The sequence below is a fragment of the Theropithecus gelada genome, chromosome 10 (genome assembly GCF_003255815.1).
Source record: "Theropithecus gelada isolate Dixy chromosome 10, Tgel_1.0, whole genome shotgun sequence".
In the NCBI taxonomy this organism is placed as follows: Eukaryota; Metazoa; Chordata; class Mammalia; order Primates; family Cercopithecidae; genus Theropithecus; species Theropithecus gelada.
Genome location: NC_037678.1, coordinates 58,141,792 through 58,169,007, shown reverse-complemented (window position 1 = coordinate 58,169,007; position 27,216 = coordinate 58,141,792). Strand labels below are relative to the sequence as shown.

Sequence of the window (27,216 nt, the reverse complement as noted above, 5' to 3'; positions counted from 1 at the left end):
GAAAAAACAACTCTTAAGCCAAGCCCCGGCTCTTACTGAGTAACCACAGGGTTAGTAACCACTTAGAGAAGTCATGAACTTCTCTAAGCCTCAAACTGATATATAAAAGGAAGGACGGAGGGAAATAATCACCACCTTACAGGCATGTGGATACTGTCTGTTTAATGCTTGGTACACCTACCCATCTAGGTGGTTTCTATTATTCTTCTTCACCTGAGAACATAGGCATGCTGTAGCTTGAGTCATCCAGCAGCAATTAGGACATCACTGAGTTGGGTGCCTAGGTAACAGGATGGACAGACCAACACAACAGGAGTAAAGAGATGAACAGCAGCTTCCATTAATAAGCATAAGCCTACTATCTGTTATCAATCTGCACAGATCAAATGCAAGACTCATTATGTGAATACTCGCTTAAGCCTGAATGTGCAAAACGAAAACAGCCGGGTGCAGTGGCTCGTGCCTGTAATCCCAACACTTTGGGAGACTGAGGCAGGTGGATCACCTGAGGCCAGGAGTTTGAGACTAGCCTGACCAACATGGTGAAATCTCATCTCTACTAAAAATACAAAAATTAGCCAGGTGTGGTGGCACGTGCCTGTAGTCCCAGCTACTTAGGAGGCTGAGGCAGAAGAATTGCTTGAACCTGGGAGGTGGAGGTTGCAGTGAGCCAAGATGGCATCACTGCACTCCAGCCTGGGCAACATAGCGAAACTCTGTCTAAAAAGAAGAAAAAAGAACCAGTTACAGATTTCTTTGTTCCTTCTCCATTCCTCACTTGACTAGCCGAAAAGAAAAAAAAAAAAAAACACCTCTATACTGAAAACCAGGTCCACGGCTACTCTTTGGCAGGCAGTCTCTTTGATTATCAAGAGAAAGTTCTACCTCCCAACCAGGTACCCCGCAAGACCAACCTAGAAAAAATAAAGGAGTCCAGCATGGACCTAGAAGCTTTCTCCCAGCTTTAACGAGGTAAAAGTGGCAGCCACTGCTATTGCCTTTGATGAGTTCCTAGAGCATGTCCCTGATCTGAAAGCCAGGGCCCCAACCCGCGTTCCCCAAGGCTAGGCAAGCCCTTTCATAGTGATGAAACACAAAGGTAGTCATCTGGAATGAGATGCCACCCTGAGATCAGATGACTCAAAATACTCCCCTGCTTTAAATGATGATCCTGGCCTTACTCAGAATGCTGGCTTACTTATGCTTGTGTATAATTCAGCACTCACATGTATAATTCACTTGAGTCTTGATTAAACTACTGTGTTTCCTACTAACAGGCAGACTTCATTACTTCTTAAGGTAGGACCAAGCAAAGCAGGGACACTGCCTCCCGGCTTTTAAAGGGCATTTGTTACTTCAAATTAATATCAAAGTTATCATCATGAGAAAAAAATAAAAACTTTATTGGACTTTGTTACATTGATTTTACAGTTTCACACTGTTTGTATTTTGAATCACATTAAGGCAGGGGATGGGGCACTGTAATGTTTGGAAGTTTAGGACCTTTAGAGCACTTAAGCTGACCCCGCTACTGTAAAGAAAAGTGGGGTGTCTGCTTGACACTGGCAAAATAAGGGGCTACATGTCCCCATCTATCCCTCAAATCCCTTGAAATGCTATACCCTGACATAAACCACTGGTTTAAAAGACAATGATTCCAATAATTTATATCAAGTCCTGCTTCCCTACCCCCCACCTCCACCCTAACTGAGCTTGTCCCCTCTGTGTTCCTCTGTTTAATTCTGTAACAACATCTGAAATCCAGCCTCCATCAGATTCTGGCTAAACATCTCTGACCTTTGAATATTGTCTTATTTTAGCCCATAATGAGATCAGCAGCTACTGTCAGTGCTGAAAATGGGTTACACTTTGCAAAATAATTTTATTCTTTAACAATCTTGTATACTGGGCACCAATACTGAGGCTCAGCTGCCCATGGTCATAAAGCATAGTATGTACTCAACAAATACTAGCTGACCAGTTTGACAGCCAGAAAACAGCAAAGCTGGGATGCAAACCCAAGCAGTCTGACTCCCAAGCCTCTTAACCATTCTTAACAGACCACCTACCTCCATTCTTCTTCAAACACGTTCTTCCTGTTTGCCACCCGAATAAACGGAACCCACTATCCACCCAGATGGTTAAACCAGAATCACTCAGAAATCTCTCTCCCCCTCATATTATTCATAACTGCCAGTTATGAATTAAAATTCTAATTGCTGGCCGGGTGCAGTGGCTCACGCCTGTAATCCTAGCACTTTGGGAGGCCGAGGCGGGTGGATCACGAGGTCAGGAGATCAAGACCATCCTGACTAACATGGTGAAACCCCGTCTCTACTAAAAATACAAAAAAATTAGTCGGGTGTGGTGGCGGGTGCCTGTAGTCCCAGATACTAGAGAGGCTGAGGTGGGAGAATGGCATGAACCGAGGAGGCGGAGCTTGCAGTGAGCCTAGATCGGGCCACTGCACTCCAGCCTGGGTGACAGAGTGAGACTCTGTCTCAAAAAACAAACAAACAAACAAAAAACTAAAATTGCTAAGTAGCCCTCACCTGTCATTTCCTCCCCATTATTCCACTTTTCTATTTCACATCTCATACGGACTGCTCCTGGTCTCATCTCTCTAAATCCATTATATAAATCAGCCCAAGTGACTGAAGATAAAATTTGTTCACGACACTATGAATATGTTTTCAGCCGCCCTCAACATACGGTCCAAACTCTTTCCTGAGGTTGATAAAGCCCTTTATAATTCAGTCCCTGACTACATTTCCCCATTCCAGCTTTACTGAACTTTTTTTTCTCATCTTCCTGCCTTTAACATGCAGTTTTATCTACTCCAGAAACGTCATCTCATTTCCCATCTCTCTCTCAGCTAACTTCTAAGAGCTCTTGGCTTAAATATCACTTTCCCCAGAAAGCCTACCATTACACCAAATACCTCTCCTTTGAGTTCTCTCCGATTCCTAAACCACAGCACTAATTTGCCATATTATAAATGTCAGCTCATTTGCTGTCTGCTCTAAGCTATTAAAGTCCAAGAGGGCAGAGCCTCTATCATGTTTAACACTGTGCCCCAAAACCTACAGGGTCTAGTGCAGAACAGACAGTAAATCTTTGTTGAAAGAACTATTTTATTCTACCTTTTTGCATACCACCTCTCATGAAAATGTTTCTTGACAATGCCTTCCCTGTCTCTCATCTACCAAGTGTCTCACCTAGAGAAGATATTTAGGACAACTTTTGAATAAATTCAAGACTTTTGCTCACTAGCCAGACAATAATTTTCAGAAGGAATAGGAGCATCCAGACTAGAAGCCTGATAAAACCTGGCTATCCAGAAAATAAAGAATGGCTGCGAACTCATAAAAGTTGTTGAAAGAAAGGGCATTAAAATCTTAAAATTCTTTTTTAACCAAATACCTTCGTAGTGCAAATATAATTAATTCACATGCATTTTACTTTTACATACTTATAACAAGATAATTACACAAACTAAAGCTGCAGTGTTTTCCCAAGTGAATCTTCATTTTAACCAAACTCACAAAGCATTTATTGAAATTAATACATCTGGCAAAGCACCAGACTTGAATCAAGCAGTATCAATACTACAGTGTACAAAAAGTAAATTAAAAAACTCAAGATGTAGAAGCAGTAGCCATTCTTCTTGGGAATCAGCAACCATTCTTCTAGGGAAGGGACCCACATACACAATCCTTCCCCAAGAACTTTGATGCTACCCCTCTGAAGAGTTTAAGCACAAAACAGAGTGCTTGTATCATATAAGTAAGGACTTTCATAGAGGAAAACTGTAATATAAATGCTTTTTTTTTTTTTTTGCTTTTAAAGGATACTGCAATATAAATATATTAAGCATGGCCTCAAATATCCAACATTTTCCTATCTTACATTTTAAACCAAAGTTGAAAGAACCTACAGGCTTTATAAAGAACTCTCTTCACAGCACAGCTGTAGTTCACTTTAAACAAAAAATGTTCCCTTTGTGCTATATCCTTAAAAGTAAACAAAATATACAGATAAATGAGAAGTTTAGATTCTGCATCAAGCATTATTCAATCTCACCTTCTGATATAAACCTGGATACAGTCAAACTTGCAAAGCATTCACTTAATATTTTAGTTGAAGCAAACTTAAAAGGTATATGAGTTTTCGGTGAAGGAGACCTTTGTGAGTTTCAGTGGTGTCCTTGGCACTCAGAGGTTCAGCTGAAGTCCCGACTGGTGAGGACAAGTGGAGCCACAAGGGTCCAGACGTAAAGCAGGAGGCAGACCCAGCTGGAGCTGATCTTGACCCACACAGCTGGCCACTTGCTGGTCATGCTCTGAAACTTTGCATCAGGGCTAAGAAAACAAGAGAGAGTCAGGTAGAAGAGACCGGTCTACCTGACTTCTGTCAGCCTTCTGCAGCCCCCCAGCCAAGGCCAAGAAATTCTCCAGTGAAACTTGGCTGGCACTACCCCCCAGTAGGGTTGTAGAGGGGCCAGAGGAAGCTGCTATTTTTAGTTGTTATGACCAAGAACTAAAGAACTCACTGACTCTGTCTTTCAAATGACTTTTCCTCTTGCCAGCATGAAAGACTATCAGGGCAAAGTTCTTTAGATGTTCCTAGTTATTGGCAAAAGTCTAGATTGAGATAGCCTCCCTGAAACTTTTCTTTGTTAGTACATTATTATTTGAACCAGAATGCTCTGACATGGCCATCTCTATACACAGAAAATTAGTGAACAAAGATGGGTCAGATTGCTTTATGTCATGATTTTCTCTCAATTAACTCAACTCTGTAAGAGCTCCCAGCGATTTGCACTGCAAAGAATTCCAATGGGTTTTAAATGCTAGAGGGGATAAAGTCAAGAGTATTTAACCCAACTTCATAATACGAGTAAGAGCAAGGGTTCTGAGATCAGGACAATGGATGAGATTTTATAGGCCATCCAAGGGTTTTATGATCTTCCGTCTGTTTTGTCTGTGTCTCCTACCTGTACCAGCTGGTCAGGGTCATCATGATGTACAAGGAAGCCAAGCAGAGCATGAGGTGGAATAAGGAGTAGCTATACTGCACTCCCTCTTTCTCGTTGTCCACAGCCCGTCGAGGCTGTCCATCTTCTTCATCACTGGCACCATTGGTAGTTGTATCACCAAGGATGACGCTGTCGCTCCCTGACAGGGTCAGCTTGTCTACTTGGCTATTAGTGGAAGTGCGGATGCTGGAAAGTGATCCCAAGGAAGACAAATCAGAAAGGGGCCATGACAATGAACTGCTGCCACTGGCCTGTATACAAGACACTTACTGCTGAGCTGTTCCTACTTTGGAGACTGAAAGCTTTCTGAAGATCCTGCTTAAAGTTCTGAACTGCCACCTGTCATCATAAGATTAATGGCACTGTCATCAGTTACTACTTGTTATGATGGCTTAATTGCTTAGGAGTTTCATAAAACACACTATGCTCTCAGTGTCTGTTTCCGTGACTTCACAAGTGCTGCTTCTATGATTGGAATGTACCATGCGCCAACCTCCTTCCAGCTAACTTACTCATCCTTCACTTCTCTGACTTGCTGTCATGTCCTCTGGAAGGCCTTCCCTGACATCACTCCTCACTGGCTACGTTATACAAGACACTCCTCCGACTTCCCACAGCTTCCTAGGCTTCCTTCTGTCACTGCACTTATCACTCCTGTCTTCCTTGCTATTCAAAGAATGCCTTAACAATGACCTTAGTCTATGTATTTCCAGCACTACAGATGTTCACTAAAAGTTTGTTAAATGACTGAATAAAAATGAAAATACAAATAAAAGACAAAAATTACATGATCGTTTCAATAGACACAGAAAAAACATCTGACAAAATCCAATACCTTTCCATGATAAAAACAGCCAAAGTAGAACTGCCTCAAGCTGACAAAAGGAATAAAGGAAAAACCCAGAGCTAACATCATACTTAACAGTGAAAGACTAAAAACTTTTCCCCTGAGGTCAGGAACAAGACAAGGATCCTACTCTCACCATTTCTATCCAACAATGTAGTAAAGTTCTAGCCAGAGCAAGAAAAAGAGATAAACGGTATCCAGATTAGAAAAGAAGTAAAACTATCTCTATCTGTAGATTACCTCATCTTGTATATAGGAAATCCTATGGAATACATACACATGCGAACTATTAGAACCAATAAATAAGTTCACCGAAGTTGCAGGATACAAGATCAATATATAGAAATTAGGACTGGGTGTGGAGGCTCACGCCTGTAATCCCAACTACTTGAAAGGCTGAGGTGGGAGGATCGCTACGCTAGAGGACAGAAGCTCAAGACTGGCCAGTGCAACACAGCAAGACTGTTTCTGAAAAGATTAAAAACTAGCTGGGCATGATGGTGTGTGCCCGTCACACACCTGAGCCTACTCAGGAGGCTGAGGTGGGAGGATCACTTGAAACCAGGAGCTTGAGGCTGTAGTGAGCTATGATCACACCACTGCATTTCAGCCTGGGTGATAGAGCAAGACTTCTCTTTAAACACACACACACACACACACACACACACACACACACACCAATTGTATTTCTTTCTTTTTGAGATGAGGGCTCACTCTGTCACCCAGGTGGACTGCAGTAGTGCAATCACGGCTCACTGCAGCCTTGACCTCCTGGGCTCAGTTGGTCCTCCCATCTCACCTCCCAAGTAGCTGGGACTACAGATTGCACCACCACACCTGGCCAATTTTTATAGAGATGGGGTCTTACTATCTTGCTCTGGCTGGTCTCAAACTCCTGGACTCAAGCGATCCTCCCACCTCAGCCTCCTAATGTGCTGGGAATACAGGCATGAGCCACCGTGCCTGGTCACCAATCATATCTCTATACACTAGCAATAAACAACCCAAAAGTTAAGCTAAGAAAACACATATTCATTTATAATACCATCAAAAAGAATAAAATGCTTGGAATTTAGCATAAAATGCTTAAAAACAAAATAAGTTTAAGATTTGTATACTAATAACTAACTATAAACCACTGAAAGAAATTAAAAACCTAAATAAATGATTTAAGTAAAGAAGACTTTAGTAAGTTATCTTCATGGTCACAGACTGGAAGCCTTAATATTGCTGAGATGACAGTACTCCCCATAAAAATCCCAACTACATTTTTTTTGCAGAAATCGACAAGCTGATCCTGAAATTCACATGGGAATGCAAAGGACCCATAACTGCCAAAACAATTTTGAAAAAGAACAAATTTGGAGGACTCATACTTCCTAATTTCAAAACTTACTACAGGCTGGGCATGGTGGCTCACACCTGTAATCCCAGCAATTTGGGAAGCCGAGGCAGGAGGATCACCTGAGGTCAGGAGTTCAAGACCAGCCTAGCCAACACGGTGAAACCCTATCTCTACTAAAAATACAAAAATTAGCCAGGCATAGTGGCAGGTGCCTGTAATCCCAGCTACTCGGGAGCCTGAGGCAGAAGAATCGCTTGAACCCAGGTGGTGGAGATTGCAATGAGCTGAGGTCGTGCCACTGTACTCTAGCCTAGGTGACAGAGCAAGACACTGTCTCAAAAAAAAAAAAATATATATATATATATGTACACAGCTCTGTAACTGACGCAAGTAAAGAATTTTTCATTAAAGGGAGTGAAGTTTTTAAATTTCTTATGCTGCTTTATGAAAGCAAAACAGTTTCTTCACTTTATTATCAACCTCCATGAAAATCTTGTTCTAACTACCTTTTAACTTACCTAGAATACAAAAGGCAGAGAACAAAGACAAAGAGTCCAATAAAATTATCTGAATCCAGTAAAGACCCACTCTTTGATAGTGGAGTAGGGGTAGGGACCACAGCAGTTGAATTTCCAGGAGCCAGTGTTGGTGCAGTTATGCGTGTAATAAAGCTCATCAGGCTGGGGTTGCAGGAACGATCTGAAAATGAGAAAAATTTTATTATCCTTGGTTACAGCTCATCTTGTTTCAAGATAGGACTTGGGGAGTTCCTTACATATCATTCAGTCACGATGTGAAACATGGGAATGCTTTACTTAAAAAATCTGAAACTCAGCAGTCAGTAACACATTTGGTCACAATCAATGACTTAGAATTAGGAAACAAAGAAAAGAACAACAAATCTGTCAAATTCCATAAACATCATTATTGATTTTATTGGTTTTGTAGTTTGACTGACAAATCTTTTTAATTCTTTAAAAGAGTGCCAAGGTTTTAAGCACAGAAGTTTATCTCTATTTTGGTTTCTACATAGTTACTTAAGAACAAAAAATAAGTTATCATTGGTGGGGGGGGGGGTCTGCATTTATCGTTTTCCTTTAAAAGAAGCCCATAGAATATCCTCCTGAGAAACAATCCTACAATAACTACAAAATGAGATTTCCCACAGCTGTTTTTTCTACAGCCCGTGACATCAAACTACAATTCAGTCAAAACAAAGGGCCAAAACAAGGCTGCCCTTGACCAGAGCTCTTAACTAGTTTGACTCAGCCTAGGTTAGGTAAAGCCTAGATCATCTGAAGGACTCTAACCCTTTAGGGTGTCAGTTATAAATAGCTATGAATAGATGTGGGGACTAAAACGTGAAAGGCAAATACCTACAAACCTACAGTGAACACTGTACGTTTAAGTTTTGTTTGCTTGTTTCACATTTGCTCTAGCTCTAGTTTTTATACCACCTATGTAAGGGCTGATTTCCTACTTTCTTTTTATCAAAAAAATGTGTTATTGACGTTCCCTTACCAGGTTCATTGGACATGGCTGACCAGGTGAGGTACATAGTGTAGAGGGTGATGAGGGAGGACTGCAAGAGGCCGGAGCGAGGCTGGTGTTCCTATGGAATCAAAAGGAAAACAGTGGCAGAGGGACTGCCAAGGGCTGACTTTCCAAAATGCAGTACACTTCTCTGGGATTCATTCAACTATCAGTAACTGAGAACTTTCGGATTCTTCCTGAGAGTTGAAAGGTGACAAGTAACCTTTCAGTTCAGTTAGCTTGCAAAAGAACCCAGAAAGACGAAGCAAGTACTACTGGTTCTCAAGGCATTTCATGATCCTAGAAATTCCTGTTCATCACAGAAGGCCTTTGATTTTCTACTCCCTTGGTATAGTGAAAAGATTGAAGATCAGCTTTCCAACTAATTAGTAGCTGGGTAACACCTATCACTTCTTTGAGACTTGTTTTCTCACTTTTAAAAGGAAAGGTGATGTCTAGATAGAATTTTCATATTTCATATCTGTAACTCCATGAATTTTTTTAAACTTTTTTTTTTTTTTTCCCCGAGATGGAGTCTTGCTCTTGTCACTTAGGCTGGAGTGCAGTGGTACAATCTCAGCTCACTGCAACTTCCTCCCGGGTTCAAGCTTTTCCTTGCCTCAGCCTCCTGAGTAGCTGGGATTACAGGTGCCCGCCACCACGCCCGGCTAATTTTTGTACTTTTAGTAGAGAAGGTGTTTCATCATGTTGGCCAGGCTGGTCTCGAACTCCTGACCTCAGATGATCTGCCCACAAAGTGCTGGAATTATAGGCATAAGCCATGGCGCCCAGTCGGAGTTTCGCTCTTGTTGCCCAGGCTGGAGCTCAATGGCGCAATCTCAGCTCACTGCAACTTCTGCCTCCAGGGTTCAGGCTATTCTCCTGCCCCTCAGCCTCCCAAGTAGTCTGGATTATAGGCATGCACCCCCATGCCAGGCTAATTTTGTATTTTTAGTGGAGACGATGTTTCACCATGTTGGTCAGGCTGATCTCAAACTCCTGACCTCAAGTGATCCACCCGCCTTGGCCTTCCAAGTGCTGGCTTACAAGAGTTAAGCCACCACACGTAGCCTAAACTCTGGTACTTAAAACTCAAGAGCATGAGTTTTATTTTGAAATATTAAAATTAATTATTTTTCACAGTTTAATTCCCCTAAAATATCTTAGCTAATGACTCATAAGAATCATTTCCAGCCGCGTGCGGTGGCTCACGCCTATAATTCCAGCACTTTGGGAGGCTGAGATGGGTGGATCACCTGAGGTCACAAGTTCGAGACCAGCCTGGCCAACATGGTAAAACCCCGTTTCAACTAAAAACACAAAAATTAGCCAGGCATGGTGGCAGGCGCCTATAATCCCAGCTACTCGTGGGGCCGAGGCAGGAGAATCACTTGAACCCGGGAGGTGGAGGTTGCAGTGAGCCAAGATTGCACCATCGCACTCCAGCCTAGGGGACAAGAGTGAGACTTCATCTCAAAAAACAACAAAAAACGAAGACTCATTCCTGGCCAGGCATGGTGGTTCATGCCTGTAATCCCAGCACCATGGGAGGCCGAGGCGGGTGGATCACGAGGTCAATAGTTTAGCCTGGCCAAGATGGTGAAACCCTATCTCTACTAAAAATACAAAAATTGGCCGGGCGTGGTAGTGGATGCCTGTAATCCCAGCTACTCAGGAGTCTGAGGCAGAGAACTGCTTGAACCCAGGAGGCAGAGGTTGCAGTGAGCCGAGATCATGCCACTGCACTCCAGCCTGGGCAACAGAGTGAGACTCCGTCTCAAAAAAATAAAAAATTTTTTTTAATGATTGTGAAATTCATTTAAATTATGATATAGGCATGAAATAGTATACTGTTTACTTAAGTTATAATTATGAAGATTTTATAATATGGAAAAATGTTCAAGTGGATAAACTTAGACATAAATTCATAAGAAAGGGTACCTAGATTTTAAGCTTAGAATTAAAAACCTTTCACAGGAGGAAGTAGTAGTAAACAATCATACCTGAATTTTTGGGTGGATCGATATAATAGAAGCCACAACGCAAAGGATCAGGTTAATACTGATGAAGAACTTGTTTTCTGTGCAGCCATCTGGTTTGGTGTAGTATGTATAGAGCAGCCCGACACAGATGATTGACAGGATGTAAAAGGCGCTTGTGAAAGACAGTAAAGCTGGAGAAAAGGAAACCAATATGAAAGATTCAACTGTAATAAACTAATAATGAAGGCGAATTTTCTTCCACTCCATATAAAAATGAGGAGACATTATTTCACTTTTCTGTGGTAAATTACAGTACAATTACAAAGGCCTCAAGGTTAAAGTATCAAGATTGTATTTAACTGACTTGATGTTAAATTCCAAAATCCACCAAGCAACTGAATTCACTTCCTGAATTACCTAATTTGATTTCATGGGTTGATTACCAGACGTTTGATCACTCCAGCTAGAGTGAACTGCTACCTGTATATTAATTAATGTGTATTGTGAGCTTTTCTTGGGAACCTAAATGATCCCTACACCCTCAAAATGACCCAGTTCACAGCAAGCTCCATGCCAGGATGGTGTTAGAGGAAAACAGAATAGACACACAGGTATTTTTTTATGACAGTTTTTTCCTCTACAGTCACTGGCTATCTAAACCTATTTCCCATCACGAACAATAAGACTATATCCCTGAACTGGAAAAGTGGCTCATTTGCTATTTTTTAATATCTAAGTAATGGGTCCTTTCAATTCACACTGATAATCAACAATCAGCTGTGTTGGCTGAGCATGGTGGCTCACGCCTGCAATCCCAGAACTTTGGGAGGCTGAGGTGGGTGGATTGCTTGAGCCTGAGTTCCAGACCAGCCCTGGCAACATGACAAAATCCTGTCTCTACAAAAAATACAAAAATCAGCCAGGCCTAGTGGCATGAGGCTGTAGCCCCAGCTACTTGGGAAGCTAAGGTAGGGGGATTGCTTGAGCCCAGGACATAGAGGATGCAGTGAGTCGAGGTGGTGCCACTGCACTCCAGCTTCGACAACAGAACAAAACCCCATCTCAAACAACAAACAATTAGCTGTGTAGTTCTGAAAATTAGAAAACATGAAACAGCACATACAGTACACTCAGACCAACTGCAAGAATCATGAGCTCAGTTAACTTGTATTCAAGTCAAAGCCCAGATGTAAGACAACTAGTTTCTACTTATCCCAATGAATTTTGCATGTCTAAAATTAAATGATGTACATTAAGTTATTAGCACACTTCTTAATGTTTTCCCATCTGAATATACAAGATTTTTCTACACTTGTTATTATAAAGTATGACCAATTTGCAACTCATTAAATTCTTCTAGAGTTGTATGATCCAAAATGAATTAAAGAAAATAACAGCTGGGCATGGTGGCTCACGCTTGTAATCCTAACACTTTGGGAGGGCAAGACAGGTGGATCAATTGAGTCCAGGAGTTCCGGGGCAACATGGCAAAACCTTGTCTCTACAAAAAACACAAAAATTAGCTGGTCGTGGTGGTGTGGGCATGGTAGTGTGGGTATGGTGGTGTGCACCTGTCGTCCCAGCTACCTGGGAGGCTGAGATGGAGGACTGCTTGAGCCAGGAAGGCAGAGGTTGCAGTAAGCCATGATTGTGCCACTGTACTCCCAGCCTGAGTCACAGGGTGAGAGACCCAATCAAAAAAAAAAAAAGAAAGAAAGAAAGAACAAAGAAAAGAAAGAGAGAGAGAGAGAAAAAAGAAAAGAAAAGAAAAAAATAGATAAAAATAAAATTGTCATTACCAACAATTTAAATGACCAACACTAGGGTAAAGGTTAAATGAATTACGTATACTCTGCTATGGAATGCCATGGAATTGTATGGAATGGAATACCATGCAGCTTACAGTAAACTCCATGCCAGGAGCTTGAATGCAGGTTAAATGAGTAAGACATACCTACACTCACTGGTAAGGAAGGATATTCATCATGTAGGAAATGAAAAGAGCCAAGTCATGGAACAATATACAATACAATCCTGTTTACATTTAAATACAAAAGCAAGGTGAATACATAAATACATAAAGGTTCACAAGAGTGGCTACATCTGGAAAGGAAAATGGGTTGCAGATAGGTAGAGATTTGCATGTTTTAGTCTTTTTTTTTTTTTTTTTTGAGACGAGTCTCGCTCTGTCGCCCAGGCTGGAGTGCAGTGGCCGGATCTCAGCTCACTGCAAGCTCCGCCTCCCAGGTTTACGCCATTCTCCTGCCTCAGCCTCCTGAGTAGCTGGGACTACAGGCGCTTGCCACCTTGCCTGGCTAGTTTTTTGTATTTTTTAGTAGAGACAGGGTTTCACCGTGTTAGCCAGGATGGTCTCGATCTCCTGACCTCGTGATCCGCCCATCTCGGCCTCCCAAAGTGCTGGGATTACAGGTTTGAGCCACCGCGCCCAGCCATGTTTTAGTCTTTATAAAGTTATAAAGTGCTATCATTTGTCTTTATGGTAAACATAGTATTTAAAAATATATATGTAAATATTTTTTAAAACCAAATCAAATGAAAATAAAACTGGGCAATTCGACAGTATGTACTGAAAGCATTTAAAAATATTCATACACTTTGACTCAGAAGAGTCAATTTGTCCTAAGGAATTTGTCCTAAGGAAATAATCAGAAATGTGTGCAAATGTGTATCACAAGGTAGGTAGCGCTCTACCAGAGCCAAAATACATTTGCAACCTACTGTTAAATCCTACTCAGTCTAGAAATTGTAAGTGCCCCTTTTCCACCAGAAAGTTTTTCATAGCAGGTGTGGGGTCCCTTTCTGAAGAAGGCCATAAGGACTACTCACTCCTATCCGCCTAAAGTAGGTGGGCAGCTGTCCCATATGTTGAACCCATCTGAGTTTCCTCTCCATGGAAACAAGGTTATCAAAACCAGAACTAAAGTCACTAAATATAACTGTTTTTCCTTATCTAAACACAAGGAATTACATTATGACTCTCAAAATAAATAAATTGGGAAAACCCAACGATTTATATTATCTGTGCTACTTTCTTCCAGTGATGCATATAATTCAGAGCCAAATTCAGGAAATTATAGATTTTTTCCCTTTTATTTAATTTTATTATTATTTTGAGACAGGGTCTTGCTCTGTCACCCAAGCTGGAGTACAGCAGTGTGATGACAGCTTACTGCAGCTCTGAGACCCTGGGCTCCAGAGATTCTCCTGCCTTAGCCTTCTGAGTAGCTAGGACTATAGGTGTATGCCACCATGCCTGGCAATTTTTTTTTCTAATGCAAAGATGGAGTCTCAATATGCTGCCTAGGCTGGTCTTGAACTCCTGGATTCAAGCCATTCTCCTACCTTGGACTCTGTCGCTGAGGACTATAGCTGCTGGGACTATAATCATGATTTTTATTGTACACCCTGCTTAATGTAGCAGTATGGCTAACATAGGTGAGTAGAGATACCTACCGGCATACCACAACCTTGGGTTTCCTTCTTCCATTCGATTTACCCATGATTCATTCCAAGAATGAGCAAAGTCTACCAACAGCACCAGCTGAATGAGGATGAAGAGGGCGGCCCCTATCATGCCAGCAACAAACCAGACTACAAGAACCAAGAGAACAAGTTATTCTCTACCATAGAGTAACATTTCAGAAGATCCAACATTCTGAAAGGATTTCAATTAAAACGAGAGAGGTGGTAGACATTCTGTCTCTAGCAGTACAGCAAGATTCCAAACTCAAAGGATTCTTAAAAGCATTCTACTGGTTTTCAGACCTTTTAAAATACGTTTTAGCTTGTGCCAAGGGGAGCCTGGGACCTGAGTTCCAAATGATACTGTAAGTCTTTTCTTTTAGAGGTGGGAAAATCCTAGTAGAAATCTAAAGATGTCACCTGATGCATGCTAAGGAAGTAGGTTAAGACAGATACGGGAGCACAAGAGTTCTAAGTCCTTATTTTGACAGGCTCTCTGATTAGCTTTGTATTGCATCAAGTGAGAACACAAACTATTAAGATATTGCCAAAAGATTAACATACGGTTCCAGAAAACCTGAGAGGTGCAGTGAATGCCTCCTGACTTCAAAACCACATATTAATGAGTAGCAGCCAGGCATGGTGGCTGACACCTGTAATCCCAGCATTTCGGGAGGCTGAGGCAAGTGGATCACGAGGTCAGGAGTTCGAGACCAGCCTGGCCAAGATGGTGAAATCCCATCTCTACCTAAAACACAAAAACTAGCTGGGCGTGGTGGTAGTGGGCGCCTGTAACCCCAGCTACTTGGGAGACTAAGGCAGAGAACTGCTTGAATCCAGGAGGCGGAGGTTGCAGTGAGCTGAGATCATGCAACTGCACTCCAGCCTGAGAGACAAGAGTGAGAGACTCTCTCTCTCTCTCTCTATGAGAGAGAGATGCAGATACTGAGTCCTATTAATTGGATACCATCTCATTTAATTGTCAGTTCTGCAAAACAGTAATTAAAATGTAGGTTTCTTTCTTTTTTTTTTTTTTGAGACAGAGTCTTGATCTTCACCCAGGCCGGAGTGCAGTAGCACGATATTGGCACACTGCAACCTCTGCCTCCCAGGTTCAAGCAATTTTGCTTCCTCAGCCTCCTGAGTACCTGGAATTACAGGTGTGCACCACCATGCCTGGCTAATTTTTGTATTTTTAGTAGAGACAGGGCTTCGCCATATTGGCCAGGTTGGTCTCAAACTCCTGACCTCAGGTGATCCACCCACCTTGGCCTCCCAAAGTGCTGAGCTTACAGGCATGAGCCACTGTGCCCGGCCTAAAATGTAGCTTTAACTCAATCATCTATAAAGTTTATATAGTTTAAATTAACCCCCTCAAAGGTGAACTCTACCTGAGCTGAAATAGCCCCCAGGGATGTAGAAAGATCCAACCATGATTCCAATAAGGGCAGCAATTTTGAAGAACCAAAACCTATTAAAATATAAAAATGCATTTATAAAATGCTAAATTTTTTCACTATTATACTGAGAAAAATTCATTTCTGAAATGCAAAAATAATAGCTTAATAGCTTTTTCCCCCCAACATGATTGTCTAGACTATTTTCTTCATTTGACTACTCATTTAATAGGCTAATTTATTTAATATTTCACACAATTAAAGGACAACATTAGCATAGAGGACAAATCACTCACATTTATTACCAGAGAAAACTGAAAATTTAGAGTCACCCTACTTTTACCACTTAAAGGTAGGCATTTTTCTAGCATTCTGGGAGTTCTAAAATAACAGTGTTAGGTACACACAGAGCCATTAACTGTAAGGTCTGAATGAAAAGTAATCACAAATCCTCTGCTTACAATACAGGGCACAGATACCTTGCCCACAATGACACAGCTTATCACTGGCACCTGATTTTCAGTTCATGATCTTTGGTGACTGCCTTGTATGGCAGAGTGGAAAGAACCAGGCTTTGGAGCTAGACAGATCTAAGTTTCAATCTTAGCTCCAACCTCCAACTGGTTAACAGGTCTCAGGCAATTTATTAACCCCTCTGCAATTCAGTTACTGCATCTGTAAAAAGGGGATTATAATACATATTAAGTTTACAAAACGCCATTCAGTCTTTTGAGAATTAGAAATATGGCTGGGCACGGTGGCTCACGCCTGTAAGCCCAGCACTTCAGGAGGCAAAGGTGGGCGGATCACCTGAGGTCTGGAGTTCTAGACCAGCCTGGTCAACACGGTGAAACCCCATCTCTACTAAAAATACAAAAATTAGCCAGGTATGGTGGCAGGTGCCTATAATCCCAGCTACTAGGGAGGCTGAGGCAGGAGAATCAGTTGAACCCGGGAGGGGAAGGTTGCAGTGAGCCGAGATCTCCAGCCTGGGTGACAAGAGTGAAACTCCATGTCCAAAAACAAAAACAAAACAACAAAAAAAAGGGAGACAATTGGAAACATAGGTAAAAGGTGGTCAGGAGTCAGAAGCAATAGAATATGTAAATCAGTAGCACATATATATTCACTGACTTCTTGTACACTGTTTAACTTTATCAGGTACCTGTTTATCTTTAAACAATGGAAAAAAGAAAGTGTGTGTCTATGTAGTATCTAACATAGTGCTTCAACTATTTAACAGGTGTTCAACAAAAATCTAAGAACATGAAGCAAAGGAATTTAAGAGAAGAAAATAAAAAGACAAGACTCCCTATCCCCTCCATGTTACAGCAATCTAACTGAAAATGACATTAAAAAATTTCACATGCATAATAGACCAGAAATATATCTGAGTCACTCATTTACATATTCCATTGATTCCATCAGAATGGCAATATTAACTGCTGAAGGGAAGGAAGAGCCACACCATAATGTAACCAGTTAATCATAAATCTAACATACCCATTGTGTACTGCTGCTCGGGGATCTTTACTTGTTTTTACTTTCAACATGAGCAGAGAAAAGACAAAGAAAAAGATGGCCATTGCAAAGCTGATCCGATACACAGCTTTATAACCAACCAGCACATCACAATCTTTATCTGCATTTATATCAGCCTCATGGATTTTAAATCCCCCTTCACAAAATCCAGGAATCTGGAAAAAAGCAATTTCAATGTTATCAGAATATTTATATTTAGACAGGAAAGACTGGATTTAGAAAATTAACTACTTCAACAACTGCGAGACTGACTATGGAATTTTTCTCTGTCTTCCAATGCATTTACAATCTTGTTACCAAACAGTATAAATAACTTGTATTTTAAAAATATAAATGCTCGTTCGGCTGGGCAAAGTGGCTTACGCCTGTAATCCCAGTACTTTGGGAGGCTGAGGTGGTTGGATCATGAGGTCAGGAGTTCAAGACCACCCCTGGCCAGCATGGTGAAGCCCCGTTTCTACTAAAAATACAAAAAATTAGCTAGGCATGGTAGTGCATGCCTATAATCCCAGCTACTTGGGAGGCTGAGGCAAGAGAATTGCTTGAACCCGGGAAGCGGAGGTTGCAGTGAGCCAAGATCCTGCTGCTGCACTCCAGCCTGGGCAACAGAGTGAGACTTTGTTTCACAAAAATATGCTCTTTTAGGCTGAAGAGGCTGTGTGCCACTTTCCCGTGAGATTTTCCAGCTACCACTGAGTCCTTCCAGAGGTGAAGAACTAGTCCAGTTTAGATGCTTCAACCTTTAACACATAAGGAAAGAAAATGTTTTGGAGGCACTCTTTTAATGTTTTCTCTCAGTTGCTCGACTGGAGCCTAAAGATGTTCATTCTGTATTTCCGGAAAAGGACTAACGTCCTCATATTTCTGTGTTCTGACCATACCCCGTATAAGTAAAAAATCTCCAAATTACAATGAACTTGATTAACAATGAAGAATTAAACTAGAATTTTGCAAAACATAAAAATAAAAATAACCAATACATTAAGGGCATTGTTACTTCTTACCTTCTTCAGGTACGTTTCCATCTCTTTTCTCTGCATGATATAGGATACAACAGTGCTCAGTAGGAGAATGAAAGCATAAATGAGGCGAGTCAACGTGGAATTCTTACTGTTAGGACAGCAACTACACAGCAAACATGAGGCACCGCTGCAGAGGCATGGAACCTGGAATGAGCACACCATGGTCACCTGAGAGCGCGTTCAGTAGACTCCTTTATGACGCAGATGTCACAGAAGAGAAAGCAAGGCAAATCAGGCCTTACAGTTTTAACTGAGAGAATCATGGCTGGGAGGAAGTGGTTAAAAGTATGGGCTCTGGGCCGGGTGCGGTGGCTAACGCCTGTAATCCCAGCACTTTGGGAGGCCGAGGCGGGCGGATCACGAGGTCAGGAGATTGAGACCACCCTGGCTAACACGGTGAAACCCCGTCTCTACTAAAAAAGACAAAAAAATTAGCTGGGTGTGGTGGCGGGCACCTGTAGTCTCAGCTACTCCGGCGGCTGAGGCAGGAGAATGGCGTGAACCCGGGAGGTGGAGCTTGCAGTGAGACGAGATTGCGCCACTGCACTCCAGCCTGGGCAACAAGAGTGAGACTCCGTCTCAAAAAAATAAAAAAATAAAAAAGTATGGACTCTGGAGTAAATATTATTTCTACCACTTTTTATCCCAGCAAGTTACGTACTCTAACCCCATTTCACCATCTGTAAAACGAACTCAATGATAGAATTTTCCTCCCTCAGACTGCTGTATTAAATGAGCACCTCAACACTACCTGAAACATATTAACAGCTCAATAAATGTTAATTAAATTCTGAGAGCAGAATTGTGCCACTGCATTCCAGCCTGGGCGACAGACTGAGACTCCGTCTCAAAAAAAAGAGTAACCTAGATCTTTAGTCTGCTAAAATCTGTTAATGACCACACTACATGAAAGAAGATATAATTTTATTTCCTTTTTTTTTGAGACAGGGTCACACTCTGTCACTCAGGCTGGAGTGCAGTAACACCATTTCAGCTCACTGCAACCTCACCCTCCTGGGTTCAAGCAATTCTCCTACCTCAGCCTCCCCAGTAGCTGGGATTACAGGGATTACAGACACGTGCCACCATGCCTGGCTAATTTTTATGTAGCGACGGGGTTTCACCATGTTGGCCAGGCTGGTCTCAAACTCCTGACCTCAAGTGATTCGCCCGCCTCAGCCTCCCAAAGTGCTGGGATTACAGGCGTGAGCCACTGCACCCAGGCTTTGTTTAGTTTTGTTTTGTTTTAAAGACACAAGGTGTCACTCTGTTGCCCAACCTGGAGCACAGTTGTGTGATCATAGCTCACTGCAGCATCAAACTCCTGGGCTCAAGCAATCCTCTGGCCTCAGCCTCCTGAGTACAAGCAAGCACCACCATGCCCAGCTAAGAGAGGATATAATTTGAGTCACTACGCTTGATTAGGAAACTGCCTGAAAAAAAACATTGCTCTGAGGGGTGACATTATCAAGTCATATTACAAGGACAGGCTAATTCAGAATTAGCAGACGTAAACAATGGATAACTCTGGCCTTAAAATATGGTCCCAGGAATAATCTTCATTTTTTATAGATGGTATCTTGTGTGCACTTTATGATAATTTTGTGTGGTCTGCAGCAAGGTGCTAACATTCATTCTAAAAAAGTTCAGTTTTCGGCCGGGCGCGGTGGCTCATGCCTGTAATCCCAGCACTTTGGGAGGCCGAGGCAGGTGGATCACCTGAGGTCAGAAGTTCGAGACCAGCCTGACCAACATGGTGAAACCCTGTCTCTACTAAAAATACACAAAATTAGCTGGGTGTGGTCGTAGGCACCTGTAATCCCAGCTACTTGGGAGGCTGAGGCAGGAGAATTGCTTGGACCTGGGAGGTGGAGGTTGCCGTGAGCCAAGATCACGCCACTGCACTCCAGCCTGGGTGACAGAGCGAGACTCCATCTCAAAAAAAAAAAAAAAAAAAGTTCAGTTTTCTCATCTGTAAAAACGAGCATAATACCACCTACTCGAACATGGTTACTGAGTAAAGAATGAGATGATGTCAGGAATATGAAGCACCTAGTATAATGCCTGACATATATATCAGGCTCAATATATCGTGGTAGCCATTATTATTTGTAATTGCAATAGCAATGGGAAATTGACCAGCCAGTCTGTCTCCATCCAATTCTTTTTTTTTTTTTTTTTTTGAGACGGAGTCTGGCGCTGTGTCACCCAGGCTGGAGTGCAGTGGCGCGATCTCGGCTCACTGCAAGCTCCGCCTCCCAGGTTCAGGCCATTCTCCTGCCTCAGCCTCCAAGTAGCTGGGACTACAGGCGCCCGCCACCACGCCCGGCTAGTTTTTTGTATTTTTAGTAGAGACGGGGTTTCACCATGTTAGCCAGGATGGTCTCGATCTCCTGACCTCGTGATCCGCCCGCCTCGGCCTCCCAAAGTGCTGGGATTACAGGCTTGAGCCACCGCGCCCGGCCTCCATCCAATTCTTAACTACAATATAGGCCAAACACTGCAGAGGCATGTCCTCCACAAATTCTTATGTTGAAGTCCTAATCCCCAATACCTCAGAATGTATCCTTACTTGGTCATTGCAGATGTAGTAAGTTAAGATGAGGTTATATGGAGTAGAGTGAGCAGCTAATCCAATATGACTGTGTCCTTCTAAAAAGGGGAAAATGGGACAAAGACTGCCAGCAAACCAAAAAAAAAAAAAAAAAAAACTAGGGGAGAGGCATAATACAGATTCTCTCTCACCAGCCTTAGAAGTAACCAACCCTGCTGACACCTTCATCCCAGACTTTCAGCCTCTAGAATTCAGAGATAAGAATCACTGGGTTTAAGCCACCCAGTCTGTGGTACTTTGTTATGAAGCCCCGGCAAACTAATAAACTTAACTTACCTATAGTTGTCTTAAGAATGTAAATATCTCGAAGGGGAGACTATCTTTACAATGTTACATCCTTTGTAGCTTTACATAGCAGGTACTCAGTAAATATCTGTGCGACAAATCTGTCCTACTATATGTTATGTCATGTTCCCATTTCAGTAAATGACAACTCTATTCTTCCTGTTGCTTGGGCCCAAAGCCTGGAGTCATCCTGAATGCCTTCCCTTTTCCCAAAATCCTCATCCAATTTGTCAGTACATCAGCTCTATCCTTAAAATATATCCAGAATCTGACCATTTTCACAGTACCCTTAGCTATCACCTTTGTCCAAGCCACAACTATTATCTCTCATCTGGATTAAGTTCAAAAGCTCCCATCTCACAGCTGTAGGGATCCATTCAGAAGCTCTGAGTTGGCCGGTACAGTGGCTCACACCTGTAATCCTAGCACTTTGGGAAGCCAAGGCAGGCAGATCACCTGAGGTCAAGAGTTCAAGACCTGCCAGGCCAACACAGTGAAATCCCATCTCTACTAAAAATGCAAAATATTAACCTAACGTGGTGGCACATGCCTGTAATCCCAGCTACTAGGGAGGCTGAGGCAGGAGAATCACTTGAACCCGGTAAGCAGAGGTTGCAGTGGCGCCATCTTGGCTCACTGCACCCCCCGCGGGAAAGAGGGACACTCTGTCCTAAAAAAAAAAAAAAAAAAAAAGCTCTGAGTTGTTATAAAGATTATTTTAAGCTGAAGGCATCTGAGCTTCAACAGATGCAGGAAAAAGAAAAAAAAAAGCCTTCTGGGAGCTTCTCTTGTCTGACTAAAAGCAGCAACTTCTGGGAAATGAGGCTGCCATAAAGTCCCTCTCCAGAGAAGTTTTAAGGCCATGAAGAAGCTCGAAAGACCTGCCATACCTGCATAAACAAGTACTACCACAACCTTTTTTTTTTTTTTTTTTAGACGGAGTCTCACTCTGTCGCCCGGGCTGGAGTGCAGTGGCCGGATCTCAGCTCACTGCAAGCTCCGCCTCCCGGGTTCACGCCATTCTCCTGCCTCAGCCTCCCCGAGTAGCTGGGACTACAGGCGCCCGTCACCTCGCCCGGCTAGTTTTTTTGTATTTTTTAGAGATGGGGTTTCACCATGTTAGCCAGGATGGTCTCGATCTCCTGACCTCGTGATCCACCCGTCTCGGCCTCCCAAAGTGCTGGGATTACAGGCTTGAGCCACCGCGCCCAGCCAACCACAAACTTTCTCATTTCCTATTCTAAAAACAAACTTGTCTTTCCTAAGGAAACCTATTTGCTCTTCTCATAGAAGCCTTTCTCCCAGCTTCCTTTTTCCTACTAAATTAGAAAGTCTTGGCCAGATGCACTGGCTCATACCTGTAATCCCAGCACTTTAGGAAGCTGAGGCGGGCAGATCACCTGAGGTCGGGAGTTCAAGACCAGCCTGACCAACATGGAGAAACCTCATCTCTACTAAAAATACAAAATTAGCTGGGTGTGGTGGCACATGCCTGTAATCCCAGTTACTTGGGAGGCTGAGGCAGGAGAATCGCTTGAACCTGGGAGGTAGAGACTGCAGTGAGCTGAGATCCTACCATTGCACTCCAGCCTGGGCAACAAGAGTGAAACTTGGTCTCAAAAAGGAAAAAAAGAAAAAAAAAGAAAGCCTCAAGTTCTAACCACCCCCTTTGAGTTACTATTACTGAGCACTCCTGTGTGAACATGTCTTGCATGCATAAACTCTTGTTCCTCTAAATAATCTGTTTTGTCAGTTAAATTCACAAGCCCTAGAAACAGAACCCAAAAGGCTGGAGGAAGGTTTTTCCCTGCCTACACTGCTTTACCCTTACTTTTCTACCATCTATTCTCCACACAGCAACGATAATCCACCTTGTCAAAACACAGGCCCAGATCATATCACTCCTTTTTTCAAACTCTATAACAGATTCCCATATAACTTAAGAGTAAAAGCCAAAGTCCTTAAAAACCTACAAGACCATATAACGGGTATCAACATGATTTTGCTCTCTACCTTTCTGATTTCACTCTCTATTATTCTTTCCCTTACTCATTTCCACTCTCTGGTATATAGAACTCCTTACTGTTTCTATTGAATAAAAGGGATTAATGAAATATAAAGGCACCATATAGATAGAAATGCCTGGATGGCATCAGTTCAAATCTTAGCTTTCAATCAAAGCCAAAATGCATTTCAAGTTATCATGATAGAAAAAAATGTTTCAAATTAACAATTCACTCCTTAACTAATGACTTTTGTAACTATATTTTTAAAGAATGTATGTTGTAAATAGTGATTTTGAACCACTAGCGGATTGTAAAAATCAACTCACCAGGATTTTTTTTTTTTTGAGATGGAATCTCGCTCTGTTACCAGGCTGGAGTGCAATGGCGTGATCTCAGCTCATTGTTAACCTCATCCTTCCCGGTTCAAGCGATTCTCCTGCCTCTGCCTCCTGAGTAACGGGGACTACAGGCGCGCACCACCATGCACCCAGCTAATTTTTATATTTTTAGTAGAGACAGGGTTTCAGCATGTTGGCCATGATGGTCTCGATCTCTTGACCTTGTGATCCACCCGCCTCGGCCTCCCAAAGTGCTGGGATTACAGGCATGAGCCACCACTCCCGGCCTTCAACTCACCAGGATTTTCTAATGTGATAGAAGATAAAAGGGAAATTGTACAGTAGATGGTATAGGATTATTTCATAAACCTTTGTCTCCATATAGGTGCACCAGATCAATTATGTACAATCTTTCTTTAGGTCAAGGTCAGAAAAATTAGAAAACCACTGCTCTCAAGAAAGCCCTTAAAAATGAAACACTCTTTTGATTTAGGACCAACAACTCTAAAATACATTCTGTTCCTAAGAAATAGTGGAATGAAGCCAGGCATGGTGCCACACACCTGTAGTCCCAGCTACTGGGGAGGCCGAGGTGGGAGATCACTTGAATCCAGGAGTTCAAGGCTGCAATGAGCTATGACTGAGCCACAGCACGCCAGCCTGGGGTGACAGAGCAAAACTGTCCCCCTCCAAAAAAAAAAAAAAAAAAAAAGGAGAAAGAGCTGAAACAGAATCCCTGGTGTAATACTGTGAAATATAAGTACGTTTGGTTCCCATTTCCTGGCATACAATTTCTAAAATCCTTGGAATAACCAGTGTCTTTTTGTATGCTAATGAGATGACTGGTGACTGGCAGTCCCCAGGTAAGCTTCATGATGGGGGAGGGTCATAGGAGGAGGTTGGGATTTTTCAGTCTCACCCCTGAACCTCCAAGGAGGAGAGGCTGAAGGTTAGGCCAGTCACCAAAAGCCAATGATTCAATGAATGCTGACTACATAATGAAGACTGCATAAAAGCCCAAAAGGACAAAGTTCAGAAGAACTTTTGGCTGGGCATGGGGGCTCACACCCCAGGAGTTTGAGACCAGCCTGGCCAACGTAGTGAAATCCCGTCTCTACCAAAAATACAAAAATTAGCTGGGCGTGGTGGCCCACACCTATAATCCCCGCTACTTGAAAGGCTGAGACATGAGAATCGCTTGAACCCAGGAGGCAGAGGTTGAAGAGAGCCAAGATGGTGCCACTGCCCCAGACAGAGCATGGAAGCTCCAGACCCCTTCCCCTATACCTTGTCTTACATATCACTTCATCTGTATCTTTAAAAATATATTAATAGTAGCCATAAAAAAGAAGAAGATCATGTCCTTTGCAGTAACAAAGATGCAGCTGAAGGCCACTATCCCAAGTGAATTAATACAGGAACAGAAAACCAAATACAGCATATTCTTGCTTACAAGTGGGACCTAACACTGGGAACACAGACACAAAGATGGCAACAATAAACACTAGAGATTCCACGAGTGGGGAAGGAGGGGAGGGGCAGGGGTTGAAAAACTACCTATTGGATACTGTGTTCACGGCTTGGGCAACGGAATCATTAGAAGCCCAAACCTCAGGATAAGGCAATATACCCCTGTAACAAAACTGCATATGTACCCTCTGAATCTAAAATTAAAAATATACAAATACACAAAATAAAATAGTTTTATAACAAACCAGTAAACATGTTGCCTTGAGTTTTGTGACCACATTAATCAAAGCCAAGGAGGGAGGTCATGGAAACTCTGATTTATAGGTGGCCGGTCAGAAGCACAGGTAAAACAACCTGAGGCTTGCCATTGACACAGAAAGTGGGCACAGTCTTGTGAGACTGAGCCCTCAACTTGTGTGATTTGATGCTATCTCCAAGTAGAGAGCTTCGGAATTGACTTGTAGGGCATCCCCTGCAGAGCGACTGTTTGCCTGATGTTTGGGAGAAAATCCCCACACACCACGTATCTGGTGTCAAAAGTGTGTTGTGAGTGCAGCAGGAGAAAACTGAGTGTGCTTTTTCTACACACTTGGTCAATTACATCAGCTGGAGAATGAGGAATCAAGGAATCACGCTACTCTGAAGAGGGTAAATGAGGGAACTCAGCATATTCTTTTATAGGCCCCAAAATTTTCTCTTTAAAATGTTTACAGTTTACTAGGTGATTAAACCCATTTACTTACTCACTTCACTGTCACAAACGTTCTCGAAGAGAGGAATGCTGGGGTGATTACCCTCGGATAAATGACTTATAGCAGTCCCAAAATATTCAGGCCCTGGTTTCCAATTTTGAGTAACAATCTAAAGCCTTCTTTCCCTTGCACCAGAACTGCAGACAAGCCTCCGCTAAAATCCCAGCTTTGCCACGTACTCTGCAGTTTTGGCAAATCCCGTGATAGGGGATAAAAATGTTACTTGAGCCACCCAGAATTAAAAGATGGCACCTTTAGAGGTGCTTCGGGAGGAACCGGAGCTCCCGCGCTGGGAGCTCTCATTCCTTGGTCCCACTCCAGCTCCGGAGGAACCCACAGTCAGGAAGCCTCGCAGGGCGGAGCCATCCGAATTGTAAACAATGGCGGCCGACCTCCACCGTTTCCCGAGGAACCCAGAGGGCGAGACCCCCGATCCCGACCTAAGGGTATCGCGGATTTGGATTTGGGTCTGGGGCCCCGGACACCCTGTGTAGCCCAGGGCCTCCTGACATCCCGAGGGCCTCTGGAGCCAAGGCCCGTGCAGGTCTGGGTTTGAGGCCTTTCCCCACAAACCGCAGGTCCGGCGAGGACTCGGGACCCCGAACTCACCCAGCTGGCGAGGGAGAAGACACCCAGGACAGCCCCCATGGTGACGCCAGTGAGGAGGTGGCAGGTCCTGAGGCTGCTTTCTAATGCGGTGGTAAGTGCCAGCTGAGGCGTCTCCCCAGAAACCGACGGTTCCTCAAGCCGGAAACTTGGCCCTCCAGGGGCGCACGGATGCGTCACGGCGTGGCCCCGCCCACCGTCCACGACCGAAGCGGCCGAGCCGGGGGTATGGGGGGCCTGTCATTGGCTGAGGGTGCGCCTGTCATTGGCTGAGGGGGAAGGCGGGGCTAAACCATCCTGGGATTGCAGAACTGGGAAGGTGTCATTCCTTATATCATTTGTATTCATTGTGCAAAGATCTGGAGGTTACAGAAGTGTACAGAGAGGCACGGTATCTACGCTCAGAATTTATTCTCTAGTTAAGAGATCTGACACCATGCCCCAATGTAATGAATACGATGAAGCAGTATGGGGGAATAGGCTTTCAATAAAGGTGTATTTAGTACCTACTATTGTAAGGGGAAAGTAATTTAGTTGGGCAGTAGTCTTGGAAGACTTCTCTGAAAGATTTATTTTTTAATCTGCGAACCAAAGGATGAGTCCAAATTAACCAAGAAACGATGGGAATCGTTTCCTAAAATGTGGGATGCACCCCATTTGAGAAAAATGAAAGGCTCTAAGGGTGCATGAACAGAACATTAAGCGATATTAAACAGCAGAATGAGAACGTCCCATTTCAAACCAATAGGCTAGTTGTTTGAGGCCAGTATGGTATTTAACATTTTTCTAATGTTTATCTCCCTTTTTAACACAGTAAGGGCTTCATTTTCCAAATCTCTCAAACAGCCAACCATGCCTGCAGTTTAAAAATATTGTTTTGTTTTGAGGTGTGTGTTTGCAATAACCTTTTCATTTCTACCAAGCAATGCTGATTTCTCATTTAACCAGTGATGTAA

The 27,216-nt window shown here is 42.8% G+C and overlaps 1 protein-coding gene across 2 annotated transcripts; it reads right to left on the bottom strand.

Annotated features, from left to right (window-relative positions):
- Nucleotides 1–145: 145 nt before the first annotated feature.
- Nucleotides 146–26,473, bottom strand: SERINC3 (serine incorporator 3). 2 transcript variants are annotated; one of them, XM_025399647.1, is made up of 11 exons: nt 26,264–26,473; nt 18,172–18,333; nt 17,129–17,322; nt 15,620–15,699; nt 14,220–14,357; nt 10,767–10,936; nt 8,752–8,842; nt 7,749–7,929; nt 4,997–5,224; nt 4,185–4,361; nt 146–280 (listed from the first exon to the last, which is right to left on the bottom strand). In XM_025399647.1, exons 1-10 carry the CDS (start codon nt 26,300–26,302, stop codon nt 4,223–4,225), a joined length of 1,422 nt encoding a protein of 473 aa, XP_025255432.1. In that variant the 5' UTR covers nt 26,303–26,473; the 3' UTR covers nt 146–280; nt 4,185–4,222. The 2 variants fall into 2 exon arrangements, with proteins under 2 accessions (XP_025255432.1, XP_025255431.1); XM_025399646.1 differs by lacking the exon at nt 146–280 and having other exon boundaries at nt 1,380–4,361.
- Between the last annotated feature and the right edge of the window lie 743 nt (nt 26,474–27,216).